Source organism: Pteropus alecto, unplaced genomic scaffold (genome assembly GCF_000325575.1).
Source record: "Pteropus alecto unplaced genomic scaffold, ASM32557v1 scaffold210, whole genome shotgun sequence".
NCBI classification, from domain to species: Eukaryota; Metazoa; Chordata; class Mammalia; order Chiroptera; family Pteropodidae; genus Pteropus; species Pteropus alecto.
Genome location: NW_006431288.1, coordinates 470,824 through 494,859, shown reverse-complemented (window position 1 = coordinate 494,859; position 24,036 = coordinate 470,824). Strand labels below are relative to the sequence as shown.

Here is a 24,036-nt window from a genome sequence, read left to right as displayed (position 1 = left end):
CCTTCGGCCGGGGCTTCGTGCTGCGCCTGGCCCCCGACGCCAGCTTCCTGGCGCCCGAGTACAAGATCGAGCGCGTCGGGGGCTCCGGCGGGGCGGCCGGGGGCGAGCGCGAGCTGCGCGACTGCTTCTTCTCGGGCACCGTGAACGGGGAGCCCGAATCGCTGGCAGCCGTCAGCCTGTGCGGCGGGCTGAGAGGCTCCTTCCTGCTGGACGGCGAGGAGTTCACCATCCAGCCGCAGGGCTCCGGGGACTCCCTGCACCGGCCGCACCGCCTGCAACGCTGGGGACCCGGGGCGCCCCGCACCCAAGCCCAGCCCCTCCCCCGAGGGCCCGAGTCGGGGGTGCAGAAGGGCAGTGGTCAGAGGCAGGAGAGAGACGATGAGCGCGAGGAGGAAGAGGCAGACGAGGTGGAAGGAGAACAGGAGGAGGCAGAAGGAGACAGCGAGCTGCCACCATTTCTGGGGGCCACGGGTAGAACCAAGCGGTTTGTGTCTGAGGCTCGCTTCGTGGAAACGCTATTGGTGGCCGATGCGTCCATGGCTGCCTTCTATGGAGCCGACCTGCAGGTAGGAATCGCTTTGCCCAGTATCCCCCAGTCACCTCCCAGTCCCCAAATACTTCTCAGAAAACCCTTCAGGTTCCTCACCCTCCCAAGAACCCCAAACAAGGTTCTTTCCTGAGAAAGCGCGGGAACTCTTTTCTTAATCTCTGATTCCTGAGCTACCTAGAGCCGCACTCCCATGTCCCTTCCAATTTAGAGTGGAGGTCCCGGTGCTTCCCTATCTCTGTTGCTTACCCCCATCCCTCCCATCCTGAATCTTCTGCAGCACTTGGCAAACTGAACTGAAAGTGGGTTTTAAAGCATCCCCACCCCAGGCACCTGCCTCTCCCAACAGAGATGAAAACTGAACTTCTCGGAAGAACATGGACCCCACCCCCACTTCTCAGCCCTTTACTGTCTCCAAACCCGAGAGGCTTCCATGGAAAGATGTAGCTATTTCATTCTCTTTGAGTACAGAACTGAGGTTGCCATAAATAAAAGACATTGTTTGGAGGGAGTTGAACCTGGTAAGGGGCTGCCCCACTTCTTTGTGCCCAGCTGGTTCTGATCAGGGGGTGTGGACTACCTTGCCAACCTGGCGCTAAGCCCTGCAGAACTTGGCACTGCCAGCATCAGTGCAGAAGGGAGGGGAACAGGATTTCTGCCTGGGGACTCAGCCCGGGAAGCTGAAGCTTCAGTGGAAAAGGGAGGGGATATATGTGAGCATATGAACTCTTTCAGTTACTGTTCCTAGTGGAGCCAGAACTATACTTGGTCTACTCAGCTGCTCTAAGCTCGGACACAGCTCCCTACCGAGCTGGTGCAGGAAAACTGCATGCAGGGGATAGCCCCCGCATAGCCAGATAGTTTCTAACTAGACAAAGACTGTGCAGACTCAGCAGGAGATGTCCGTGTTGTCCTAGCTCCAGCACCTCCCTCAAGGACCAGGTGAAGTGTAGGGGCTGCACCTTCTCTTCCCCTGGGAGCACAGAACCAGTGATGTGCCAGGTAGAGAGGAGCTGACCTGCCTGGAGGTCGTAGTGCCCTGAAACAGGGATCCTAGCCACTGCCACAGCTCAGTTAATGCTTTTTCGGTGATAGTAATCTTGGCCAGGGACCCTATTCTAGGCTCAGCCAGTGTCTGACTGTTGGGGGCATCAAGCCTTTCAGCATCACTTGCGCAGAATAGTCCGGACAAGGTGCAATCAGCCCTTCTGTTTCTCACCCCATATTTCCCAGTGTGCAATCACTGAGAAAAGTATTCTAGATGGAACAATGAGAAGCACTAGAGAGTGAGAGTTCCATATACATGCACCTCTGGCCACTGCAGGGGCACGTTAAAACCTGAGCAGGCTCCACTGTCTCAGTGTTCAAGAGTATGCAAGGCATCTGTGAGCTCTCAGAACAGTCTGCCCCATGGGCTGATTTAGTATATTTCCCTGCTTACCCTGACAGCAAGGGTAGGCACCACCTACCTTCTCCTACTGCTTTCCCCACATGAGTCCTTGACAGAGTGGCAGAAGGAACTTGCCCCCATCTGGGGTTAGCGCTACCATGCCTGGCTATTAAGGGGCTTCATCACAAAGAAGCTGAAGTACATTCATTGCAAACCCAGAGCTGAGATGCTGAGCCCTCCCCACACTTGGACCAGTGTCTAATATCTGCTTGAGAGTCAGGGGCTACAAACAGCAACACAAAGAAGCAGCAGAAAAAGTAATTAATTGTCAGTCTCTGAAGCCAAAATATTCTTCCTAATGCCTTCCTACCACCTCACTCTTGGCGCTCTTCACCTAGACACTTAAGGTACTGAGTATTTGCCTCAAGGACATACGTGGCCTCTCCAGACACCAGAGCTATCTAGGAGCAGGCTTAGTTTGGTGCTGAGTTCCAAGATGCCCAGGCCACTGAAGCAGGAAGCTGGACTGGTTTTGCCCCAGGTTTGCTGCACCAGACAAGTCAGCTTTCTCTTCTCAGAGCCACCCAGGAGCTCTTCCACCCTCATAAGCCGCCTGGCTGGATGACCCAGCTCACGCTTGTCCCATCTCCTGGCCTTCTGTATTCATTTACAAACATCTCTACACCCAGCCAATCTCCTTGAGTTAGGAAAATGCATCAGAATGTACGTCAGGCACCTGTGAAGGCTGAGTTCCTTTCCCTAGTGCAACAGTCCCCAACCTTTTTGGCACCAGGGACTGGTGCTTCTATGAGAATCTAATGCCCGATGATCTAAGGTGGAGCTGAGGCGGTGATGCTAGTGCTGGGGAGTGGCTGCAAATACAAATGAAGCTTCACTTACCCGTCACTCACCTCCTGCTGTTGCGCCTGGTTCCACAGCCAGGGGTTGGGGACCCCTGCCCGAGGGCATCTACTGCTAGGTCTTATACCTAAAAGAAAAGTCCTCTCTCAGCTAGACCAACCCAGCCACTTCCTTCTTGTCTCATTATGTCATGCCACACCTGCACTCATGCTGTCACCATGCTGGAGTGGGGCAGGGGCTGAGGCACAGCTATTTCCATGACTACCCAGTGCCCCCCCCACCCCCCCGGTTTGACTGCTCACCAGCTGTGGAGATGCCAGAGGATAAACTTCAACATCTCAGCTCAATCTCCTGGGCTTCCTAAATGGGCTCATGAACTCAGCTAAGAGGGAATGTCAAGTCGTGCTTCTACAAGACCTTGCCTACCCAGACTCATCTCCCAAAATAGAATCCAGTTCTTTATAAGTAACTTTCCAAGGAGCCTGCTGGAGACTTCATTCACACAAATGGAGGCACATCTTAGCAACCGGGGCATGTGATGAGAATGAGGAGAGACTTTACCCACTCAAGGGCTTAGATTTCCTCATCTGTGAAGCAAGACACCTGAACTAGATAATCTGTGAGGCTGCTTCATGAAGTCTTCTGGAAAGTTTAGCACGGCAGGGAAGCCACTCAGCACATTCAGTTTGCACAGTGATTTCCACACATCACCTCAGCGAAAATACCTGTGAGGGAGGCAGAGAAAGAAAGTGCAGCTCACAAAGCATTTGCGACTTTCTCCAGGTGACACAGCTAGTAAGTAAGTGCAGGGCTGGGTTTGCAACCCAAGTCTTCTGAACCTGAGTGCAGTGCTCTTTTTATTGTGCCATGCTGCCTTTGGCTCAAAGAGGGTCTGTGACTCTGTGACTCTGCTTTCCCCCGACACTTTCCTGTGTTGTGGGAATGGGTTCTTGAATCCAGCAGTCTAAAGATACCCAGCCAAGTGGGAGGCCCAATCATCAGAAGAAACCACCGTCAAGGCCAAGAGAAAGAACCAGCCATGCTCGAGGCTGGTTTCGCCATGAGTGATAATGAAGTTTTCCAGAACTCTGTACACTTGAGTTCACTTAATCCCTTGACAGAGGGGCTCTTGCCTCCCACCTTCTTATCTGGTTTCAGAGTGAAGGACCCCAGACAAAGGGGGCTTTCTGAAAGGAGGGACCACCTCGGAAGGGACCATTAACTCTGTCTGCATCCGGCTGCTGCTTAATGCTCCCTGGATGAAACTGGAGCAGGAGAGGAGTGAGTGGAGGCTGAGTAGCACCCAAGCTCAGTCTGGGAAATCTGTGCTGCCAGTGGATCAACTGCAAGCTGAGCTCCTGAATTCTCTTCTCAGAAGAGAGGGTCCTGAGAGTGCACTCATCGTGCCCAGAGCAGACCAGAGGTTTCCCAAGATGTCAGGCTACTAGCAAGGGATTTCAGGCAAGGGCTAAGTCATCGCCATTTTGTCCCCCTCTTATCTATATCCTCTGAGGAAAATGTCCCCCACGAGCTCTAACACCAAAGAAATCATATATTCCATTTTGCCCAGCACAGTCCCAGTTCAGGCCTGTTCTGGCATAATTATTAAAAGTACCATCGCTCATTCTCAAAACTGTCCTGCTTTAGGTAATAACAGAAACAGATACATGCCCCACTGGCTCTGTAGCTACCCAAGTCTTCACAGGTGAAAGACAAGTGCTATATCCAGGTGAATTATGTTTTCCCACTGGCAAAAAAAAAAAAAAAAAAAAAAAAGAGTCCTTTCCATCTCTTTTTTCTGCTGCAGTCAGAATGACCAACAATGTGAAGTATCTCACAAAGAAATTGCCCTAATGTAAAAAAGTCTTTGATTCACCAATTCTGCCTCCCCAGGGGGAGGAGGGATGCATGGATAATGTCAGATCAATCTTGCTTCTTGCATGCTTTGGGTTTGTCTTAGCTCTGCTGTAGTTTTCCTTGAAGCAGCAAAGATGGGTGGAGGTCAGTGTAGTGAATAAGGGCATAGAGTCTGAAGGGTAATAGAAATAACTGAGTGTCCTTGAATAAGTTATCTCTTTCTCTGTACCTCAATTTTTTCACCAGCAAAATAAGAACAGTTATACCAACGTGTTATCATTGTGTTTAGGATACAATAAAATATGGAAAACACCCGACCCACAGTAGATGCTCAACAAAGCATAGCTAATACTAGATTTGCTTTTGGTGATGGCATTTGTCAGAGTAGGAGGGCAGTGTGGTCACACACCATTATAACTAGCCACTGCCATGTCAGCTCTGCTGTCCCACACAGCAGAGAGGCCTTTTCTATTCAGCTTCCTTGGCTCAGAATGTTACGCTGGACTCCTTGTGGTTCTGGAAAGCATGTGCTTTGGAGAGGTGGCATTGCCCTCATTGTTTTGAGAATGAGGAGATGAAGGACATCTGTGCAGGACCCTTTCTTCTCCTATTGCTTCTTTCCTCTTCTTTTGCTTCTCTCCTCCTCCTCAGCATAGTCTCAGGCTCTAGTGAGATGCCTAGAAGGATAAAAAGAAAAGTACGGCACTGGTTGCTGAGGTCAGAGGGTTTCCATGTTTCCATGTTTCTTCTCCTTGCCTATCCCAGGCATACTGCAAGGAAAAGCAGTAGGACCCACGGTTTGAAGGAGCAAATGAGCAAAGCATAATGGATGGCACTGTGAGCAGAAGGAGCTGCTAGAAATGCACTTGGCCTAGGCCCCGCCTCTCCTAAACTCCCACCCTGGTGGCTTTGGCTTTACAAGAGCTCTGGGGTGGGATCTCTTTCTTTATAGCTCAAAGAATCTGAGAGGACTTTGTCCCAACCAAGCTGGCTGGGGCGTTTTTCTCTACTCTGGGTCCTGGGGCACCAATGGAGAAGGATACGCCCTGAAAGATGTCCGCCTTCCCTAATGAGAGTTAAGTGCATCAGACACCCAAGTCATTCAGAAGCAGGGTTGTTTGACCACCACTGGCCAGGCTGGCCATGGGCTCTATCCCATCTTACCTGCATATCTGCTGGGGCCCCCATTCCACTGGGGATACAATCTCACTCAAATGCCTCAGCAAGCAGCCTCCACTCATGTGGTGTGCAGGGAGGTATAAATAGACACCAGGTGGTGGAGTGAGCCATCTGACTGTCTCCTTGATGGCTCCTGCACCCACTCCCTGAGACTGGAAGTCAGGCCTGCCCAAAAGAGGGATTGACCCAGGGGATTGGCTGAGAATCGGAGGCTCACAGACTCAGGACCACCCACCCTACCCAGTCCCAAGTGTCCGGCATTCTCGCCACTATTTCTCAGAAGAGCTAATGGTGGGAATGGCAGCCCTTCATGTCTTCCAAAGCTCGGTGAGACAGAGAAGGGGGGGTAAATGGGACCAGGATTAGGGATTTTAACAGAAACACTGAACCACATTATCCTTGTAGCCCTCTTGTAATGGAAATTATCTTCTGAGCTAGCAGCCAGGAGGATCTTCAAATGTCCTCAAGTCTGAGCCCCTGGCTTGAAGGAAAATGGCTCTCAAGCCGGCTCAGCCAGACCGTTATTTGGCATCTGGAGAAGGTGCTATGAGCTCCCTGATGGCAAAGGTGTAGACTCCACGAAAACCTTAGTGTCAGGACCCCTCCGACGCCTCACCCTATCCTCTGTGCAGCAGTTTACACCCACGTGCCTTTAGTTTTTGCTGGAGATGTGGCCAATGCAAGGTCTCCACTCCGCTGCCTTGCCTGATCTGGTCAGCTTGGGAATGCAGACTCTTAAGCCTCAAGCCTTCTGGGACCAGTGCTAAGCAGCTGTCATCTCTAATCTTCACACCTTCTTTGTAAAACATCATCTCCTCAGTTTTGAGATTTTGAAATCGGGACTCGAAGGGAAGTAATCTTGTGAGGAGAGTTGCAGGTTGCCTCAGAAAAAATCCCAAGAGTTGGTCCCTGGCCCATCAGACTCTGGCCCTTCCTAGAGCAAGAGACCAGAACTCTTTTGGCCCTCTGGGAGCAGTGAAGACCTGGACAGGAAGTAGCTTCAGCAAGCTACCATTCCTCAGCCCTCACCCCAAGTTGCATAATGATGTGATTGCTTTTTTCCCTTAGGAATCCAAATCCAGGAGTGAGTGCCAAGTTTCAGCTTTACTGATAAGATGTTTATATCAGCCTAAACATAGCTAGAGTGCTTGACACGCTCAGTAACCTGCCTACCCCTGTTTCTAGAGCTTACAAAATACCTGGCTTGTTGCCTGCGAGGTGAACAGACAGATCCCATTCACAAATAATGGGCTTCATCTGGAACTCCCACGCATGGCCTCAACCGATGGAATGTCCCTCTCTAGCCTTTTACCTTCCTTCGCCCTCCTTCCACTCCCACCTTCTAGACCACCAGAGAGAAGAAAGAGAGGCTTACAGGGGATGGTGCCCTAGGGAACAGGGATCAGGACAAGCGAGTGGCAGCTCAGCTAGCCACACTCCTGGTGAAGGCATGCGTGCCTCTGCCACTTTGTCTCCTCTTCTGAAAAATAATCCAAGATAAGTCACTTTTAGAGATCCCTGAGGCAGGAGAATGAGCTTCAGTCTGACCTCCTCTAAAGGCCTGGGAGCAGCCAGCAGCCCAGGGAGAGGACAGAGGCCAAGCAGTGATGTAGACTCCTTCGGTCGGCCTGGGTGGGAGTGAAAGCAGGTATGAGCCAAAGTGCCTGGGTCTCATTAGGCCCACTGGGTTTTCTCAAGCCCCAGGCAGAAGGGAATAAACCCTTCAGAGCTGTCCAGGCAAGAACTAGAAGGCCAAGCACTGGGAAACTTAATGAGAAGACTGTGGACCTTGGAGACAGATGTGCCTGGACTGCATCCTGTTCCAAAGAGCTGTGTGGCTTAAGACAAGTTATCTAACTTGTGTGACTCCTCCTCCTCATTCGTAAAGTGAGCATTACAATACCTACTTCACAGGGTTGTTGTGAGCACATAATGAGGTGACATCTGTAAAGTGTGTGCCCTGCACTTGGTACAGAGTAGCTATTTTTAGTAGCAATTATCAAAGCAAAGTGTTCAGGGTTAACATTCCCATCCTAAAGAGTAGATGTTACCCCAGCAGACGTCAGGAAAACGCTCCCATGGGTTCAAAGAAGGAAATTCTGCTAACCTTGAGCACTCAGATAATTGCTTCTGGGCCGAGAATGGAGAAGGAGTGTGGCAGCTGACAGGGAGACGGTTGGTGTCAAGGTCAAGGCAGAATAACCAGTGCCATCCAATAGAACTTTCTGTGATGATAGAACATTCTGTCTGCTCAGTCCAATACAGTAGCCACGAGCCATAGATGGCTATTGACACAATTGAAATGTCGCCAGTGTGACAGAGGAACTATAATTTTCATTTTATTGAATTATAATTAATTTCAATTTACATAGCCACATACGTCTGGCCAAGATATTAAATGCACAGGCTTTGGAGCCAGGCAGGCTGGGTTCAAATGCTGGCTGCGCACTCGTCAGATTTGTGATCTTGGGCCAGTTACTAAGACTTCATTTTCTTTTATGTAAAATGAAAGGAAGTAGTATCGGGGCCTCGGGGGTGTGAGTTTTCAGCAAGAGCCATTTATCAGACACTTAGCACAGAGTGGGGCACACGAGGTATAGCACAGGGGCTGATGGCCGTGGGCAGACAACGGGCCGGGAGATTGAACTTCTCACTCTTCCTATTCCCTCCTTCCTGACAGAACCACATCCTGACCCTAATGTCTGTGGCGGCCCGCATCTACAAGCACCCCAGCCTTAGGAACTCCATCAACCTGGTGGTGGTGAAAGTGCTAATAGTGGAAGATGAGAAACGGGGCCCAGAAGTGTCTGACAACGGTGGACTTACACTGCGCAACTTCTGCAGCTGGCAACGACGTTTCAACCAGCCCAGCGACCGGCACCCGGAACACTTTGACACAGCCATCCTGCTCACCAGACAGGTCTGTGGCTGGCTCCCGAAAGCGCGGGAAGGAAGGGAGGCCGTGCGGGCGGATCAAACAGAGGACCACTAGGCCTGCCCAAACATGGGCAATGTCTCCCTCCGGCCCCAGCTGGCCGCCAGGAGCCTCCTGTGTGGAACGATGAGGAAGAGATCACGAGGACAAATGTGAGGTATTTGCAAGGGAAGGAGAGGAATCTCATAAGGGCTTTTTTCCAAACGTTTGTGACCAGCTGTCTGCTGAGGTCATAACAAGAGGAAACAGGCTCACGCTGCCTGGCGAGAGATCTGGAGCTGGAAATAAGAGGTCCATCTGCGACGGTTGTTAAACGCAGGGGCAGGTGACCAGGGGGTTAACCTCGAGATTTCCCCAAATCAGGAGGCTACCCACCTATCCAATGTGATTGAAACAGGCAGCTTCCTGAAGGCGATGTGTGTCAGGCCCTGTTCACTCCTCAGTCCTCGCAACAGCCCCACGAGGCAAGTACTGTTCTCAGTCCATTTTACAACAGGAAACTGAGGCACAGTGGTGCACGGTGGCAGCACCCATAGTCGATCCCTGGCAAGTCGATGTCTTGCTATAGGATCAGTATTCTTAACCGCTGTGCCGTCCTGCCTCCCAAAACAAACTGTCCAGGTCCCGGCCAGCCCTAGGACACGCCATGTAGAAAGAGACACAAGCTTTCTCACACAATGGCCTATGTGAAGAAATAGGGCTTTTGGCTTAAATTTTTTTCTTCAACTCAGGAGTAGCAAGAATAGGAATATGTTCCATTCCATGTCTGTTCTTATGCTCTCAACTTTCTCCACCACACAGAACTTCTGTGGGAAGGAGGGTATGTGTGACACCTTGGGCGTGGCGGACATTGGCACAATCTGTGACCCCAACAAGAGCTGCTCTGTGATCGAGGATGAGGGGCTCCAGGCAGCCTACACTCTGGCCCACGAACTTGGTAAGAGCCGCCATACCCAAGCCTGCTCTACTATGTCAGAGGGAACTGCCTCTTCCAAACCCAGGCTCGCCCAGGTCCTAAGAAATACACAGCCCTCACGTTTAGCCAATTCCCCCTCATAATTCTGACAGAGTAATTACATGCAAATAGATATTGTGCTTTCTCCATTTCCACCCTGAGCATAAGACCAAAATATTAAAATAGTGTCCTGGACCATCATCAGATATCACCAGGAAAATGCCAAAATATGAAACAAATACACAGGCAAAGTTGTGCTGCTGTATCCAAGCTAAGCAGCAAGAATTCTAGGAAGATTAACAGTAAGAAGTGCTGTGTAAGCAAGCATATAATTTGGGTGACTGAGAATTTAGGACAGGCTGGGGCAGAAAATAAAGAGATATCAATGTTCCTCAGTACCCTGAGAAAGTTTCATGGAAGAGAAAAGCCCAGAATACAGCCTGAAACAAAAAATGTTTAAGGAATAAGGGGAGGGCGGTTCCCACGAGGAGGTAGTGACTGGTCCTCCTTCTGTCAGCAACTGTCTTGCAAGAGACAGAGAGGGGGCTCTGGGCCACGTGGGGAACCCTCTGAGCGGGGTGGGGAGGGCTGGAGAGCAGTGGAGGTCATGAGGGTGGACTGCAGTCTCTCTCCATCCCCAGGGCACGTCCTCAGCATGCCCCACGATGACTCCAAGCCCTGTACACGGCTCTTTGGGCCCTTGGGCAAGCACCAAATGATGGCGCCCCTCTTCATCCACCTAAATAAGACGCTGCCCTGGTCTCCCTGCAGTGCCATGTACCTCACGGAGCTCCTGGATGGTGGGCACGGTAGGCATCCCTTAGGCTTTTCCTGGCCAGCTGCTGGCAGTTGAGCTCTGCCTAGCCAGCCTCCTTGGATCTCTTTAGGCACCTGAGCTATTTCCTGCTCTGTCACAAAGCATGGTAGCCATTTAGGGTTAGAAGAGGCTTCAGAGATATGTTCCTCACCCAACCTTCTGTGCTATGGCTTTTTCACCATTCCCACAAAGCATGCTCTTCCTTGCCCCATCTTCTAGCAGCCTGAGTTCCGGGCTAACTTAGATTGTTAATCACAAAGCAGGTGGAATTAGTCTGAGAAGGTTTATCTGAGGGAGGGGGGTTTGAACAGAGCTTGAAGGAATGGAAGACTATTGCACAGGAGGGGGGAAGAAAGTGTTCAGGCTTGAATGGTACATCGTATATCTTAGAAATGGCAAAGCGTCAGGGAACTAGTCCCATAAGGGCGAAGAGTTGGTGGTGAAATGGGGATGGGATGGTGTGCCTGGTCAAAACAGCTTGACTTGTGAAGTAAAGCAATAAAACAATTTATCCTTGATTCTTCTCATTGGAGGAGTCAGGGAATATATGATACAAAAATAATAGATTATCCAAACATCAGTACTTTGGCTTTATTTTGCATGCCATGGTTTTTAAGAGCTCATTTACACCCCCTTGTACATGTAGATTAGTATTACACTTTGCTGGCATTCCCTAGGTAAACACTGAATGCATGTAAGATGTTCTGGATAACAAAAGAAATTCAATCCTAAAAAAAATTTGCAGTTGATAGTCAAAAATTGGATAAGCTCTATATAGATGATGAGTGTTGACAGGTTTTAGATTGAGGTCAAGGAAAGCGTGATGTCTAGACGTTAAAGCCCATCAGTAGGAATTTAAGGGTAACATGGGAGCCATGGAGAGCTGGAGAGAGGCAAACCCCAACCCTTATTCCTCTGCTTCCTCCATTTCTCAGGAGACTGTCTCCTCGATGCCCCCACCTCAGCCCTGCCCCTCCCGACAGACCTCCCGGGCCGCAAGGCCCTCTACGAGCTGGACCAGCAGTGCAAGCAGATTTTTGGGCTGGGGTTCCGCCACTGCCCCAACACCTCTACGCAGGACATCTGCTCCCAGCTTTGGTGCCACATGGATGGTGCTGAGCCCCTGTGCCACACGAAGAATGGCAGCCTGCCCTGGGCTGATGGGACACCCTGTGGGCCTGGGCACCTTTGCTGGGATGGCAACTGTCTGCCTGAGGAGGAAGTAGAGAGGCCCAAGGTGAGGGGCAGCCACTTTGTGGGGGTGGGGAGAGGGATCGGGGGAGGGCTGTTTTCAGGAAGGAAACCATACTTGAGCACCATGAACTAAGAGACTCTAGGCCAGGCTACAACTATGACTTCCAAGTAAAATCACTCATCTTTTAACAAACAAAGCAGAGCATATTTATCCAAATACAAGAGGAGCCCTTCAAGGCTGTACTCATAGCGTGGACGATGCCACTGCTGCCCTGGGCCTTTGGGGAACTCCCCCTTTGGAATTGCTTTGGAGCCAACTTGAAGGCTGATAATTGTGATAAGCGTGAAACACTCCAGCATACAGACCAGAACATGGGCACTCAATAAATGGAAGCCATTCTGAATTCTATTATAAACAGATAGAGTGACTCAGAAGAGTAACATTCAATCAAATGACAGAAAAGTACTCATATCCTACCCATGTCTGAGCTGAATTCATAATTAGCAGTCACGGGAGTGAGAGTCATTTTGGAATTCCATACTCAAAGAGGAGGAGGGAGGGAGAATCAGAACCACCTCTGACAGGCAGAGAAAACTTGGCCCAGGACAGAGTAAATTTGCAAGGAAAACCAAGGCAATGCCACTGAGAGTTTTAAATGATTCACTTCTTTGCCGTGCTCTTCATATTGCCAAACTGTGGGGCTTATCACATTTCTCTTACTGGGAGTCACTGAGCAATCTTTACGGAAACAGCATCCACTGAGTTGCATAGCCTGGTCCCTGCCCAGCACTGAATCACCAGGGTGGCCTGAGCATTCACTTTCCAGAGAGCTGTTCTCAGGGGGGTGTCCTTTGCACTGAGTCTCCAGGGCCTGTTTGGGCCAGGCAAGCCCCACAGCCGTTTTAAGCCTGAGCTGGGCAGGGCTCAGGCTTCATCTTTAGGCGCTTCCCATCCTCCCATTCGGACACTGAGCTTCGCTTCTAGGTGTCACCTTCTCCTGCAGTGTTTGCTTCACACATCACTGAGGGAAAAGAAGGGGGCCGTGCAATGATCCCCAGCACCAGAGCTGAGCTCATTGTAGGGAGAGGTCTACATGGGATAATCGTGGAATGGTATTTATCATCTACTTGTAAGGGGAAAGACAGATCATAAAATACTATATAGGACAGAATCATACTATATCTGTGTAAAATCAGATATATCTCTATAAAATTTAAAAAAAACATATTTGTGATTATATATTCAGAGCAAAAGTATGAAATGATATTGATGAAAATTATGTCAATGGTTTTATCTGGATAGCAGGTTTTTTTAAGTGTTAGTTTCTTTTTTACATTTTTCTGTATTTTTTGTTTTTCATGAGCAAAAATATTATTACAAAAATATTACAAAATTACAAAAATGTTATTTTTGTAATTTTTAAAATTATTTTCTTTTTGAAAACTCTGTGAACCCAAGGGCAAAGCTTTTACTCATGGCTTGGTTGTCAAGTTAGAAGTGGCTGTTTATTTCCCAGGCATCATCTGACCGCTGAAATGGTAGCCAGTAGAATGGCAGCAACACCTCCCAGCGGTCATTCCTTTGGATCAGGACTTCTCGACCTTGGCACTAGTGACACTCAAGGCTGCATATGTCTTGGTCGTAGAGGGCTGTCTTGTTCATCGTTGGATATTCATTGTTGGTTGTTTAGCAGCACCCCTGTCCTCTAACCACCAGAGGCCAGCAGCATACACTCTCTCCAGTTGCGACAACCAAAATGTCTCCAAATACTTTCAAATGTCCCCAAAAGACAAAACTGGCCCCAATGGAGAACTACTGCATTAGACCCAATCTTACTACCATAAAAGAGTTTCATGTGACAACTAATATTGAGCACCTTACTGAGGTCAAGGCACTGCTTTAGACACTGGGCAGTTAGCTGTGAGCAAGTCTAGCACAGCCTCCATGTTCACGAAGATGATGGCCAAGCAGGCCACACAGTCATGAAACAAATGACTAAACTAAATGACTAAACTAGAGAGTTTCCTAAACTCCGTGCACCAGGGCGAGCTTAACTAGGTGAAGGAGTCAGGGCTGTGCCCACCCTCTACCCCCACCCCTGTCACACTTCAGCTCCTAACTCTGTGGCTTTATGTGTTGCAGGCCATGGTGGATGGAGGCTGGGCCCCTTGGGGACCCTGGGGAGAATGTTCCCGGACCTGCGGAGGAGGAGTACAGTTTTCATACCGTGAGTGCACCGACCCTGAGCCTCAGAATGGAGGAAGATACTGCTTGGGTCGGAGAGCCAAGTACCAGTCGTGCCACACGGAGGAATGCCCCCCTGATGGTAATCACCACTTAACGCCACACCTGCCAGAACAGCTGCTCTTGTTGCAGCCACAGATCTCCAGGGGAAAAGTATAGTGAGTCTCCCAGGAGGCAGTGCTTTCCTGTGATCCAGACATAAATGGGCTCTGCAAGGCACCAAGCTTTAGGGCAGCCCTTAGCGACCTGGGACAGCTCTCACTGTACTGGGATAGTATGGGAAATCAAGGAGAGGAGTTGCCAAAATGTGGACATAAAGGGTGTCACTCCCAACCAAACTTATTACTGGGAGAGGAGGCTCGCAGAGGGGCTAGCATCTAGGATAATAAGCCTCTCTCATCTGTGTGCAGAACAGAAGCGTTTTCCAAAGCACTGTCAGAGCCAAACCTCCAATGTCTTTCCAGTCAACTTTCAGCCCTGGGTGGAGGGAGGATTTCTGAATCTGATTCTAGTGCACATTCCTTCGGAACAGAGTTGCCCATGTTCCCTTGGGACCATGGCAATGGACTGATAGAACCTTCCCAGGAAGCAACTACCTCCCTTGGCATATTCCTACCCTGAGTACCCACTAGAAAACACGTGTGACCTCAGAGGTAGGAATGTGCAGCAGCCGGATTCCCAGCTGGTGAGAGGGAATCATTAGAAGATTTTTCCCTACCATCCCATTCAGTTCCCTTCTGTGTTGCTCCAGGAAGTATTGGCAGGCAGCAAAAGACAAGCAGAGCTTGAAGACAGATTCATCTAAGTGCAAAGACACATTGTCAGCCGCTCGGTGTCTAATGGAGAGGATCTGTAGGTTTTGCAGTTTTGTAAGATGGGAGCAATAGCTAGCAGTGGCAGGAGGCTCTAGAAACTTTACCTCAGAATTGTGACAGTTTTCCAGGTAGACATGGACAATAGGTGATTTCATATGAATTCAGATGCACTCGAATGAGCCATCTTAGTTAACAAATATTTTTAGTGCCTCTTGTGGTGGCTAGAACTATAATAGATGTTATAAATGGCATTAAAAAACGCACAGGGCATTGTCTCTGAGCTCAAGAAATGTGAAGTTTAGTTAGAGATTCACACCCTTTTTACAAAGCAAGTAAAACTTAATCTGTGAAGCACAGACCCCTGCTTATGAGGAATTCAGAGCAAAGAAAAGCCTGGGCTAGTCAGAAGCTTCCGGAGGAGTGAGGGCTGATCAGGGCCCGGGGATTGAGAAGGTGAAGAGGTACGGAAGGATGTGCCAGGAGAGGGAGAGGCTTGAGAGGACCTATGATTCGCTCAGGTAGAATCCAGCAAAATGTACCAGCATTTCAAGGCAGACCTCAAAGGTCCGTGAAAGCTAAAATGGCACCTGGAGATTCTCAGTGCCAGCTGTCCCAGCAAGTCACCTGGGAAGTGTTTTCAAACACAGAGGTCCAGACCCCTCAGATGTACTGAATCAGAGTCTCAGGAGTTGGTCATGGCCATCCGTGTTTCAAAAAGTCTCCACAGGCCATGCCGATGTACAGCTAAGCTGGGAACCTCAGTAATAAGAGCAGGCTTAGTTTCAGGATTGTGGCGGGCGGAGGGAACATGTCTTACTTCAGACGGATTGTGCCAGAAGCGACATGCAGCAAGATGGGAGAGGAAGCAGCTGTGTGTAGAAGGCTGGGCACTAAGTCCCACATGAAGCCAGGAGGCCTGGGCTTGTCAGAGGAGGACTGAGATGGTAGAGTGGGATGGAGACATTTAAAATCACAGATTGTCCTGAATATAGTAGGACTTAATGACAGGTTGGAAATAGTGGACATAGATGCTCAAATATTCAGTCTCAGATCGGAACATGGTAGTGTCACCAAACAAAAATCAAGCCAGTTGATAGAGGAACATTATGGAGCTGGACTGTGCTGAGCTGGTGTTAATCACAGCACCTACAAATGGAGTCCCCCACAGACATGCAGAATCACAGCAGGCGAGGTGTGGTGGGGCAAGAATTAGAGCTGGAGCTGTAGATCTGGGAATCCATGGCCATCTGTCCAATGTCACCAAGGAAGTCAAGATAGAGCACAATATCAGAGGCCCGAAAATGTAGCTCCACGTGTCATTCTGTGCTTTCCAAGCTTACTGTATTGTCCCCTGTTCACACCTAAGTTTATTCATCTGTAAAAGAGAATTAATATCTACCCCAAATGGAAAGGATATTTATCCCAGAAAGCCCAGCTGAAGCCGGATCCTCCTTTCCTGGCCCCTGTGAGTAAGGGTCACACATGGGCTTAGGTCAGGTGTGTCTAGCAATGTCGGGCCCAGATGACACTGGACCTGTGTCCTGGGGTTGAGTTAAAACCAGGAGGAAGAAAGGTGCCCTGAATCTGGGCGTTTCTCCAGCTGAGTCCTTCCTGCTTTAGCACGGCATGTAAACTCCATGCTGTTTCTTACTCATTTTAGGGAAAAGCTTCCGAGAGCAGCAGTGTGAGAAGTATAATGCCTACAATTACACCGACATGGATGGGAACCTCCTGTACTGGGTCCCCAAGTATGCGGGGGTGTCCCCCCGGGACCGCTGCAAATTGTTCTGCCGCGCCCGGGGAAGGAGTGAGTTCAAAGTGTTTGAGGCCAAGGTAACTCAGATCCACAGATGGGGAGGAAGATCACCTGCCACCCCCCACTTGGGCTGCTTCTATGCCCTTCGTGCTTCTTATCTTACCTTCCCTTTCCCTGCTACAGGTGATCGATGGCACCCTGTGTGGGCCGGAGACTCTGGCCATCTGTGTCCGTGGCCAGTGTGTCAAGGCTGGCTGTGACCACGTGGTGGACTCACCTAGGAAGCTGGATAAATGTGGGGTGTGTGGGGGCAAAGGCAACTCATGCAGGAAGGTCTCTGGTTCCCTCAACCCCTCCAGGTGAGCCCTAGGTAGTTCCGCACCAAAACGGAAAAACAAAATAGGCTTTAGAATCATGTCGGCCTAAGTTTGAATTGTGGCTGCTACCCATGGAATACTAAGCTTCAGTTTCTTGATAAAATATTGGCAGTCCTCTGTATCTCAGAGTCATTATGAGGAGTTATGAGATGGGTCATGCAGAGAGTACTAGGCACAGGGTCTGGCCCATAGAGAGGACCGTACACAAGTCAGCCAGAGGCCGCATGGACAAGGGTAGATCATTCCTGAGTCAGCAGTAGAGCTACACTGAGTAACTGGGACCTTTGCCAGGAAGCAGCTCCTCCAGGCCTGTTTGGAGAAGGATATCTCACCCTATACCTGGAGAGTCTGTTCTTTCTGCCAGTGGATCTTCAGAGAAGGGTACAGTACAGGGGAGCAGAGCCTTGGTGGCTTCATAAGTCTGCGAAATCCAGACACATCTTCACAGCTTAATGCCCTACGTTCATAAAGCTCCTAGTACTGGTTTGAGTGCTTTTGCTTCTGTGGCCTCATTTGATTCCTAAAAAAAACTCTCTGAGGTGGGCAAGGCCAACACTATTATTTTCATTTACAGATTAAGAAACTAAGGCATGAAAAGATTACTGATTCTTCTAAGGTCACACTGACAGTTAATGACACCAAGGAAGAGAACCCAGGTTTCTTAATTCCTAGACAATCTTCCTGCCCTTTAGGCACCTCCTAGAGAGGAAGGGTGAGGGTAGGTGTTATGCAGCCACACTGGGCCCCTCTGTCTCTCTCTCTCTCTCATCTCATCAGGCTCAGAGAACAGAATCGGCCCACAGTGGACAACTGTAGATAAGTTAAAACTCAAAGAATATGGAAAAAAGAAGCCTGGGATATTGGGTCCTCGAGCTGAATTTCTCTTAGGCATTAGACAAATGGGCCTGTGGATACCTTCTTGATGCCCTAGACTAAGCAGCTGGTGTAAGGCAAGAGTAGTGAAAAACCACCTGACTCTGCTCTTCAGTCCTCTTCACTTTCTTCCCTGTGTAACCCAAATGCTTTCCCTCCAAAAGCCAAGAATAAGAACTAAGGTTTCTCTAGCCCACGTAAAGCCCTGGACCTATAATAGAGTTGAAACATTTTCCCAAAACAGCATCCTACCCCGCAGAAGCACAGGTCATGGTGTCTGGGCGTACCCAGAAGGTGGCTCCTCTGAAACAGGGTTTATTGCCCTCGTACCTGCCTTAGAGCCGTAATAACCAAATACTAAGAACTAGTTGACTCTAAGAAGTGGAGTGAGGCATCAGATTCTGGAATTAGTGTGTGGAACAAATTTTCCACATGGGTTTGAGCTCTGGGTATGAAAGTGGCCAAGCAAAGTTTTATACCAGTGCAAGGAACTAAATGTGTTTGAGATGTCATTTGAGCCAAGAGCTGCTGGGTTTGGCAGCCCCAATGCAGCTTTTAAAACCCCTCTGGGCTGTCTTTCTCCCTGCGCTATTGTCAAGACCCATACATTTAAACTCTTCACCCCAGTATTTGAAACAGAGTTACCAGGTAAAACAAAAGCCCATGAAAAGCCCAATGTACAAAATATTCCTGTTGGCCTCTGCAGCTAATTTATTTAGAACTTTTAGCTAACTGCATAATTATTTGCTAGTGCTTTTTGTCTACCACCCCCAGTCACCAGCAGGTTAACTTCCTTAAGCTCTGGGCTGGGAAGCCACTGGTCCTAAGGGGGTCTTTCTATTCCTATCCTAGTTATGGCTACAATGACATCGTCACCATCCCAGCTGGTGCCACGAACATCGATGTGAAACAACGGAGCCACCCAGGAGTCCAGAACGATGGCAACTACCTGGCATTGAAGACCATCGATGGGCAGTACCTGCTCAATGGGAACCTGGCCATCTCTGCCATAGAGCAGGATATCTTGGTGAAGGGGACCATCCTTAAGTACAGTGGTTCCATCGCCACCCTGGAGCGGCTACAGAGCTTCCGGCCCCTGCCTGAGCCTCTGATCGTGCAGCTCCTGACAGTCCCTGGTGAGGTCTTTCCCCCCAAAGTCAAATATACCTTCTTCGTTCCTAATGACGTGAACTTCAGCATACAGAACAGCAAAGAGAGAGCAACCACCAATGTCATCCAGCCCCTGCTCAATGCACAGTGGGTCCTGGGGGACTGGTCTGAGTGCTCGAGCAGCTGTGGAGCTGGCTGGCAGCGGCGGACCGTGGAGTGCCAGGACCCCAGCGGCCAGGCCTCTGCCACCTGCAACAAGGCCTTGAAACCTGAGGATGCCAAACCCTGTGGAAGCCAACCATGCCCCCTGTAACCCAGCGGAGCGGGGCCAGTCTTAGGATCATGAACTCAGGAAGCTGGGTGCAAACACGTGTCCCCACTGTGGTGGCCCTACATGTGGAGGTGTCATGGGCAACACAGGTCTCCCATTGCCACAGCCCCTCGCATGGCATGAATTCCTAAGAGGAATAGAAGAAAGGATGGGACAACAAATCCTAATGTCTACTTTCCAGTGGATGGGACCTTACCTGGGTTCAAGTAGAGGACACAGGTTAAAAGCTAAAAAGTGCACTTGTTGACCTAAACAAGAGACTCGGTCAGCCTGTTTGCAAAGGACTAGCAAAGTTAAACAAACAAACAAACAAAAAATGTTTTCTATTTGGCTTCCCCGATAAATGATCTACCTCAGAGGGGAAAAAAATTAGTCCAAGAGAGGTATGGGGCAGGGAGTCAATGGCAAATGTCAAAGCAAGCTCCCTAGCTGCACCCCTGAGCTGGCTTCACGAGTGACCATGACTCTTCAGTATTAAAATCCATTGCCTGAAGGGCTGCAGGATTGTGGAGAGCCACCTGTTCTCAGGCTTCCACCTGCAGGGGTGGATCCATTTCAAATATTTATGCAAATGTGTCTCTGAACTAAAGTGTGATCTTGTGCCAAAGTAGTGGTCTAGTCTGGTTCAGCATTTGGAAAGTGCAGGGGACCCAGAGCCCAAGGACAAAGGCTAAAACTAGGTCAGCCGATCTTGAACATACAGGGAAACAGGCACCTTGCCTGACTCTCTTCAGGCCCTTCCCCTGGGTTCTCTGATGCCTGTGAATCCAGCTCATTCAGGCAACTCTTCATTTGCATAATCCAGACAAGTGGTTCTCAAACTTTAGTGGGCATTAGGATCATCTAGAGGGCTTCATAAAACACGGATTGCTGGGCCCCACCCCCATAGTTTCTAATTCCGTGGGTCTGAGAGGGGCCTGGGAGTTTGCATCTCCAACAAGTTCACAGATGACATGGAGGCTGGTTTGGGGGCTGTGCTTAGAACTGCTGCTCTAGTGGGAACTTCCGACTTGGGAACAGTGGTTACATGATGTCTCTGGGCTCCTTTCCTTGAGAAAGACTCACCCCTTTCCCTCTGCGTGTGTCCCCATCCTTACTTTTGCCTATTGACCAGCTGGAGATACAAGACTCTCTTAGGATCTAAGGAATTCTGAGCCCTCAGCTCCTTTCCACACCAAGTTCTATCCTCATCTCACAACTCTTGGGGCCCAAGCAGCTTTCAGCTTTCCCAATCAGCCCTTTTACACAGAATGGCATTCTTCACTAGCCATCGCAACCTACCTGAGAGTTTCCAAAATCCTATCTCCTGCATCATAGCTCCTCATCTCTTCCTGGCTCAGAGGAAGTCTCTGGCTCAGTCTTCTGTATGATCTGGTATAGAGGGAATGTAGTCCTTGGTCATAAATGGGTAGCAGAAACGGACATCAAGAAATGCCCTTCTAGCAAAATGCAGAAAAGTATCTAAATTTGCATCTTCCCTTTCTTGTCACCTTTGACCCCTTTGTCCTTCCCTTTTGCTTTCTGTCAAGACCCCTTCAAATACATGGTGACATGGACAGGGAGGATGCTAGATGGAGCCCTGTTTGAATGGGAAAAAGGAGCCCCCTGTGAAGACTCAGTCCCTTGGGCACAAGGCAAGGCAAACAGGATTTCAGCTCTTACCGTGCCCTTAGCTGATCACCTTTGTGGTGCACGGTGGCTGTTGACAGAGTTGACCACTTTTCCTGTCTGCCTTTCCTGTCTACCGACTCATTAGTGAGTGGGAGGCCAGGCTTACCTAAACATAAACAAGCACACACACAGGCATGTTGATGATGACTAGTAAAACCAGATTTTCCCTTGCTATGCACCAATTTTGTTGAGGCCGATATATATTTCTGCAATTCTTCATCTCTTTTCATTTCTCATTCTCCCCAAAATAATCAAGGCCAAGTGTGTCCCTCATTAGCAGCCCACGCCAGTCCAGCTGTGCCATCCCTACTGGCTGCATCATTACCAGCACAGCTTTTGCCCTGGAGTTCAGCTGGCAGCAGAGCTGCTGATGTGCGAAGCAGAATGGAATCCAGCTTGGCTCTTCCTTGCTGTGTGGGCTCGGCAAGACTCACAGAATACATACTTGTTTGTGTCTGGAAATTCAACAGCTGCAGCTCAGGGACTCAGAAAACAGATCTGCAGAGAGAGACCATATTATTATTTTCCCCAGCCAACCACGACCACCCTTTTTGCCCAGAGAAGAGAAGATGTATTTCTTCCGCTGAGAATTTAAATTTTCCAGCTAGTGCTACTAATGAAAATCCCTAAGGCCCTGACTCAGCAGGTAACTTGGTCATTCATTTGTATCCTCTGAGCACCTGCCAGAAATATTTCAAAGGTGGTACATTAGCATCAAAGTTCATTTCCAACCTTTCATCCTTAGGATAAGTAAATCTCTGTCTGGGGTTATTCTCTGCCCTTTATTCCTCTACAGCTGACCAGAGGGTTTGGTGAATTTACAAAAGTAAGCAACATGACTGTTTCCGGAACCACTTTAGCAAACCACCTTTCTCTCCCAGGAACATTTCCCAGGGGTGATAGGGCCATCTTCCCACCAGCTCCACACCTCGTTCTCTAATGTTGACTAGGTTCTAGATCCTTGGTGTCTGGGCTCTTGGGCCAAATGGGACCTCTTACTGAGGACTGTTCCTCCTTCAGCATCCAAACGAACAATAGGGAAGTTCTTAAGAATATGTTGGCTTTTGCTTTGTCTTAATGTTTTCAGCTTGTGGTCCAGGTCAGATAAAGAGAGAGGCTTTGCCACCACTGCATTCTTGAGTCTATAAAGTGGTGAGGAGGTGTTGCTGCGAGGCTTTCACACACAGCCTAGACGCCCTGTGTAGGAACCTCCGCCTGTCATAGGAAGAGAGGCTCATAAGCCCACAGCTATCTCTACTCCACTTGCTCTGCCTCACATCACCAGCCCCTTCAGGAAGCAGTAGTGTCCCTTTTGCTTCTTGGAAATTAGAAATGGTTTGTCTATAAGAGTGAACAGAAATCTGGAATTTACCAAAGAGAATCAGATATAGTATGATCCCTGGTTACCCCATTTCTGCTGCCACAGCCTTAGCACTTCCTTTTGCCTCTATGGTGAGTCGAAGCTAAATTACTGAACACATGGCCAAAATAAAACATGAGAGAGAGTGAGCATGGTGAAGAGAGTGAAGGCAGCATTTTAGGCAAGGTCAAACGACTGTCCCTGATACCTGTCCTCCTCCAGCCTTGTTCTGCTCTGCGTAGAGTGGGAAGGAATTCCCTAAGGGAAGAGAAATATATTCCCACCAGCATTCCCCACTTCCAGTTCCACCATCAGTTAGACCACCAGCCACCCCAAGGCCCTGAGCAGGCCTTGGCAGCTAGGATGGAAAACAGAGGAAAGAAGCACTCCTGCCCTTGAGAAACATAAACAGGGTTGGCTCACCTTTGTGGCCCTCAGCTGAAGGACAGTATGTCTTTATGAGAAAGCTCTCTTCTAGCCTGGGGCATTTTCCTATGGTCCCCTGGCTGAGCTGGCAGCTTCAAGAAAACTGCATGTGGAATGTGAAAGAGAGAGAGAGGTCACCATCCTAAGCCAACATTTTTGCTGGTTCAATCTGTATCATCACTGAAGTTACCTATTGTGGTTATATCAATCTTACATTTGAAAAAAATCTAAAAACAAAATAACACATGAACAGGAGCTAAAAGTTGGAACGCTAAGTGAGCAGAGCAGTTAGGCTATGACTCCCATGCCTTCTCTGACTCACTGGCACCACGTCAGCCCTTCCCAGGCACCTGTCTGCTTTCTAGGCTAAAACTTCCTAACAGCCTGACTGCACTTATCAAAATAGGTGTGCCCCTTTACAGCGTGGTTTATTCTTCCTCAGATGGAGAGCTTCTCTTATATTCCATTTAGAAAACAATTGGCCTTCTTTGCTTAAAACTGAGTGCCAGCCAACCTACACCCCCCAAAACTAGATAAACGTGTTCCTCACAGACATCACTCAAGTACTGGGAAGAGAAAGATGAGATCCAATGTACGAGTATGTTCTGAACAGTAATGCTGGAGCAGGGAGAGAGGCAAGCCACCTGTCTCTTTGAGAACATACTTTCCCTCAGGCCTTGGGCTCAGCGATGAGAGACAGGAAAATTCTGGCTAGTCTTCCATCCCTGTGAACGGCCCAGCCGACCCCTGGTAGACACACAATTGCCCAGGAAGGGAGAGAGTAAAGAAGCCCTTACCAGACAGACCTCACCATTCCTCATTCCAAACATCTTGTAAGTCCCAGGCGCACGGAAGAGTCTGTCCTAAGCCAAACACAACTTCCTGTTTCTAAGAAAGAAAAAATAGTTGAAAGGCTTTTTGGACGCTGGAGATTTCGAGTTTCTATAAACGCAAATGAATCAGACACATGTGGAATAAATTCCTCCGGAAGTAAGAAAAGATGCTGTGAGTTCCTCTTGCTGGACCAGAAAGTGGGAAAAGGGTAGATGAGATGGGAGGTGCACCAGACACCGAAAGGAGAGAGAGAAGCCCTGTGATCGCTGGATCAAAGACAGGGTCCCGGTGATGACAAGGGTCAGTGTGAGCCCTCCCAGGCCACATCCTGAGCTTGCTGATTACTCAGAACTTTTCCACCTCTGAAGTCATTAATTTAAATATCTTACTCCCCGACCACAACTTCCTGTCCTTCCAGATCTCTCACTAGCTCATATTATACACATTCTAGGGACTCCCAGATCCTTGGCCACCCCTAAATACACACGTTCCCCTGTCTTTAT

General features: G+C 49.2%; 1 protein-coding gene and 1 long non-coding RNA gene across 2 annotated transcripts; one reads left to right on the top strand and one right to left on the bottom strand.

Annotated features, from left to right (window-relative positions):
• Positions 1–2: 2 nt before the first annotated feature.
• On the top strand, positions 3–19,224 carry ADAMTS8 (ADAM metallopeptidase with thrombospondin type 1 motif 8; the record flags this gene model as incomplete). Its single annotated transcript, XM_006905800.3, has 9 exons — positions 3–566; positions 8,515–8,754; positions 9,571–9,706; positions 10,366–10,533; positions 11,477–11,778; positions 13,879–14,062; positions 16,456–16,628; positions 16,735–16,910; positions 18,654–19,224. Coding segments are annotated over 9 exons (2,514 nt in total), but the record flags the coding sequence as incomplete, so codon positions are not given.
• A 1,001-nt stretch (positions 19,225–20,225) lies between these two features.
• On the bottom strand, positions 20,226–23,820 carry LOC112470705. Its single transcript, XR_003043042.1, has 4 exons — positions 23,497–23,820; positions 22,697–22,802; positions 20,905–21,411; positions 20,226–20,613 (listed from the first exon to the last, which is right to left on the bottom strand). It is a non-coding gene; the product is annotated as an uncharacterized LOC112470705 (long non-coding RNA).
• Between the last annotated feature and the right edge of the window lie 216 nt (positions 23,821–24,036).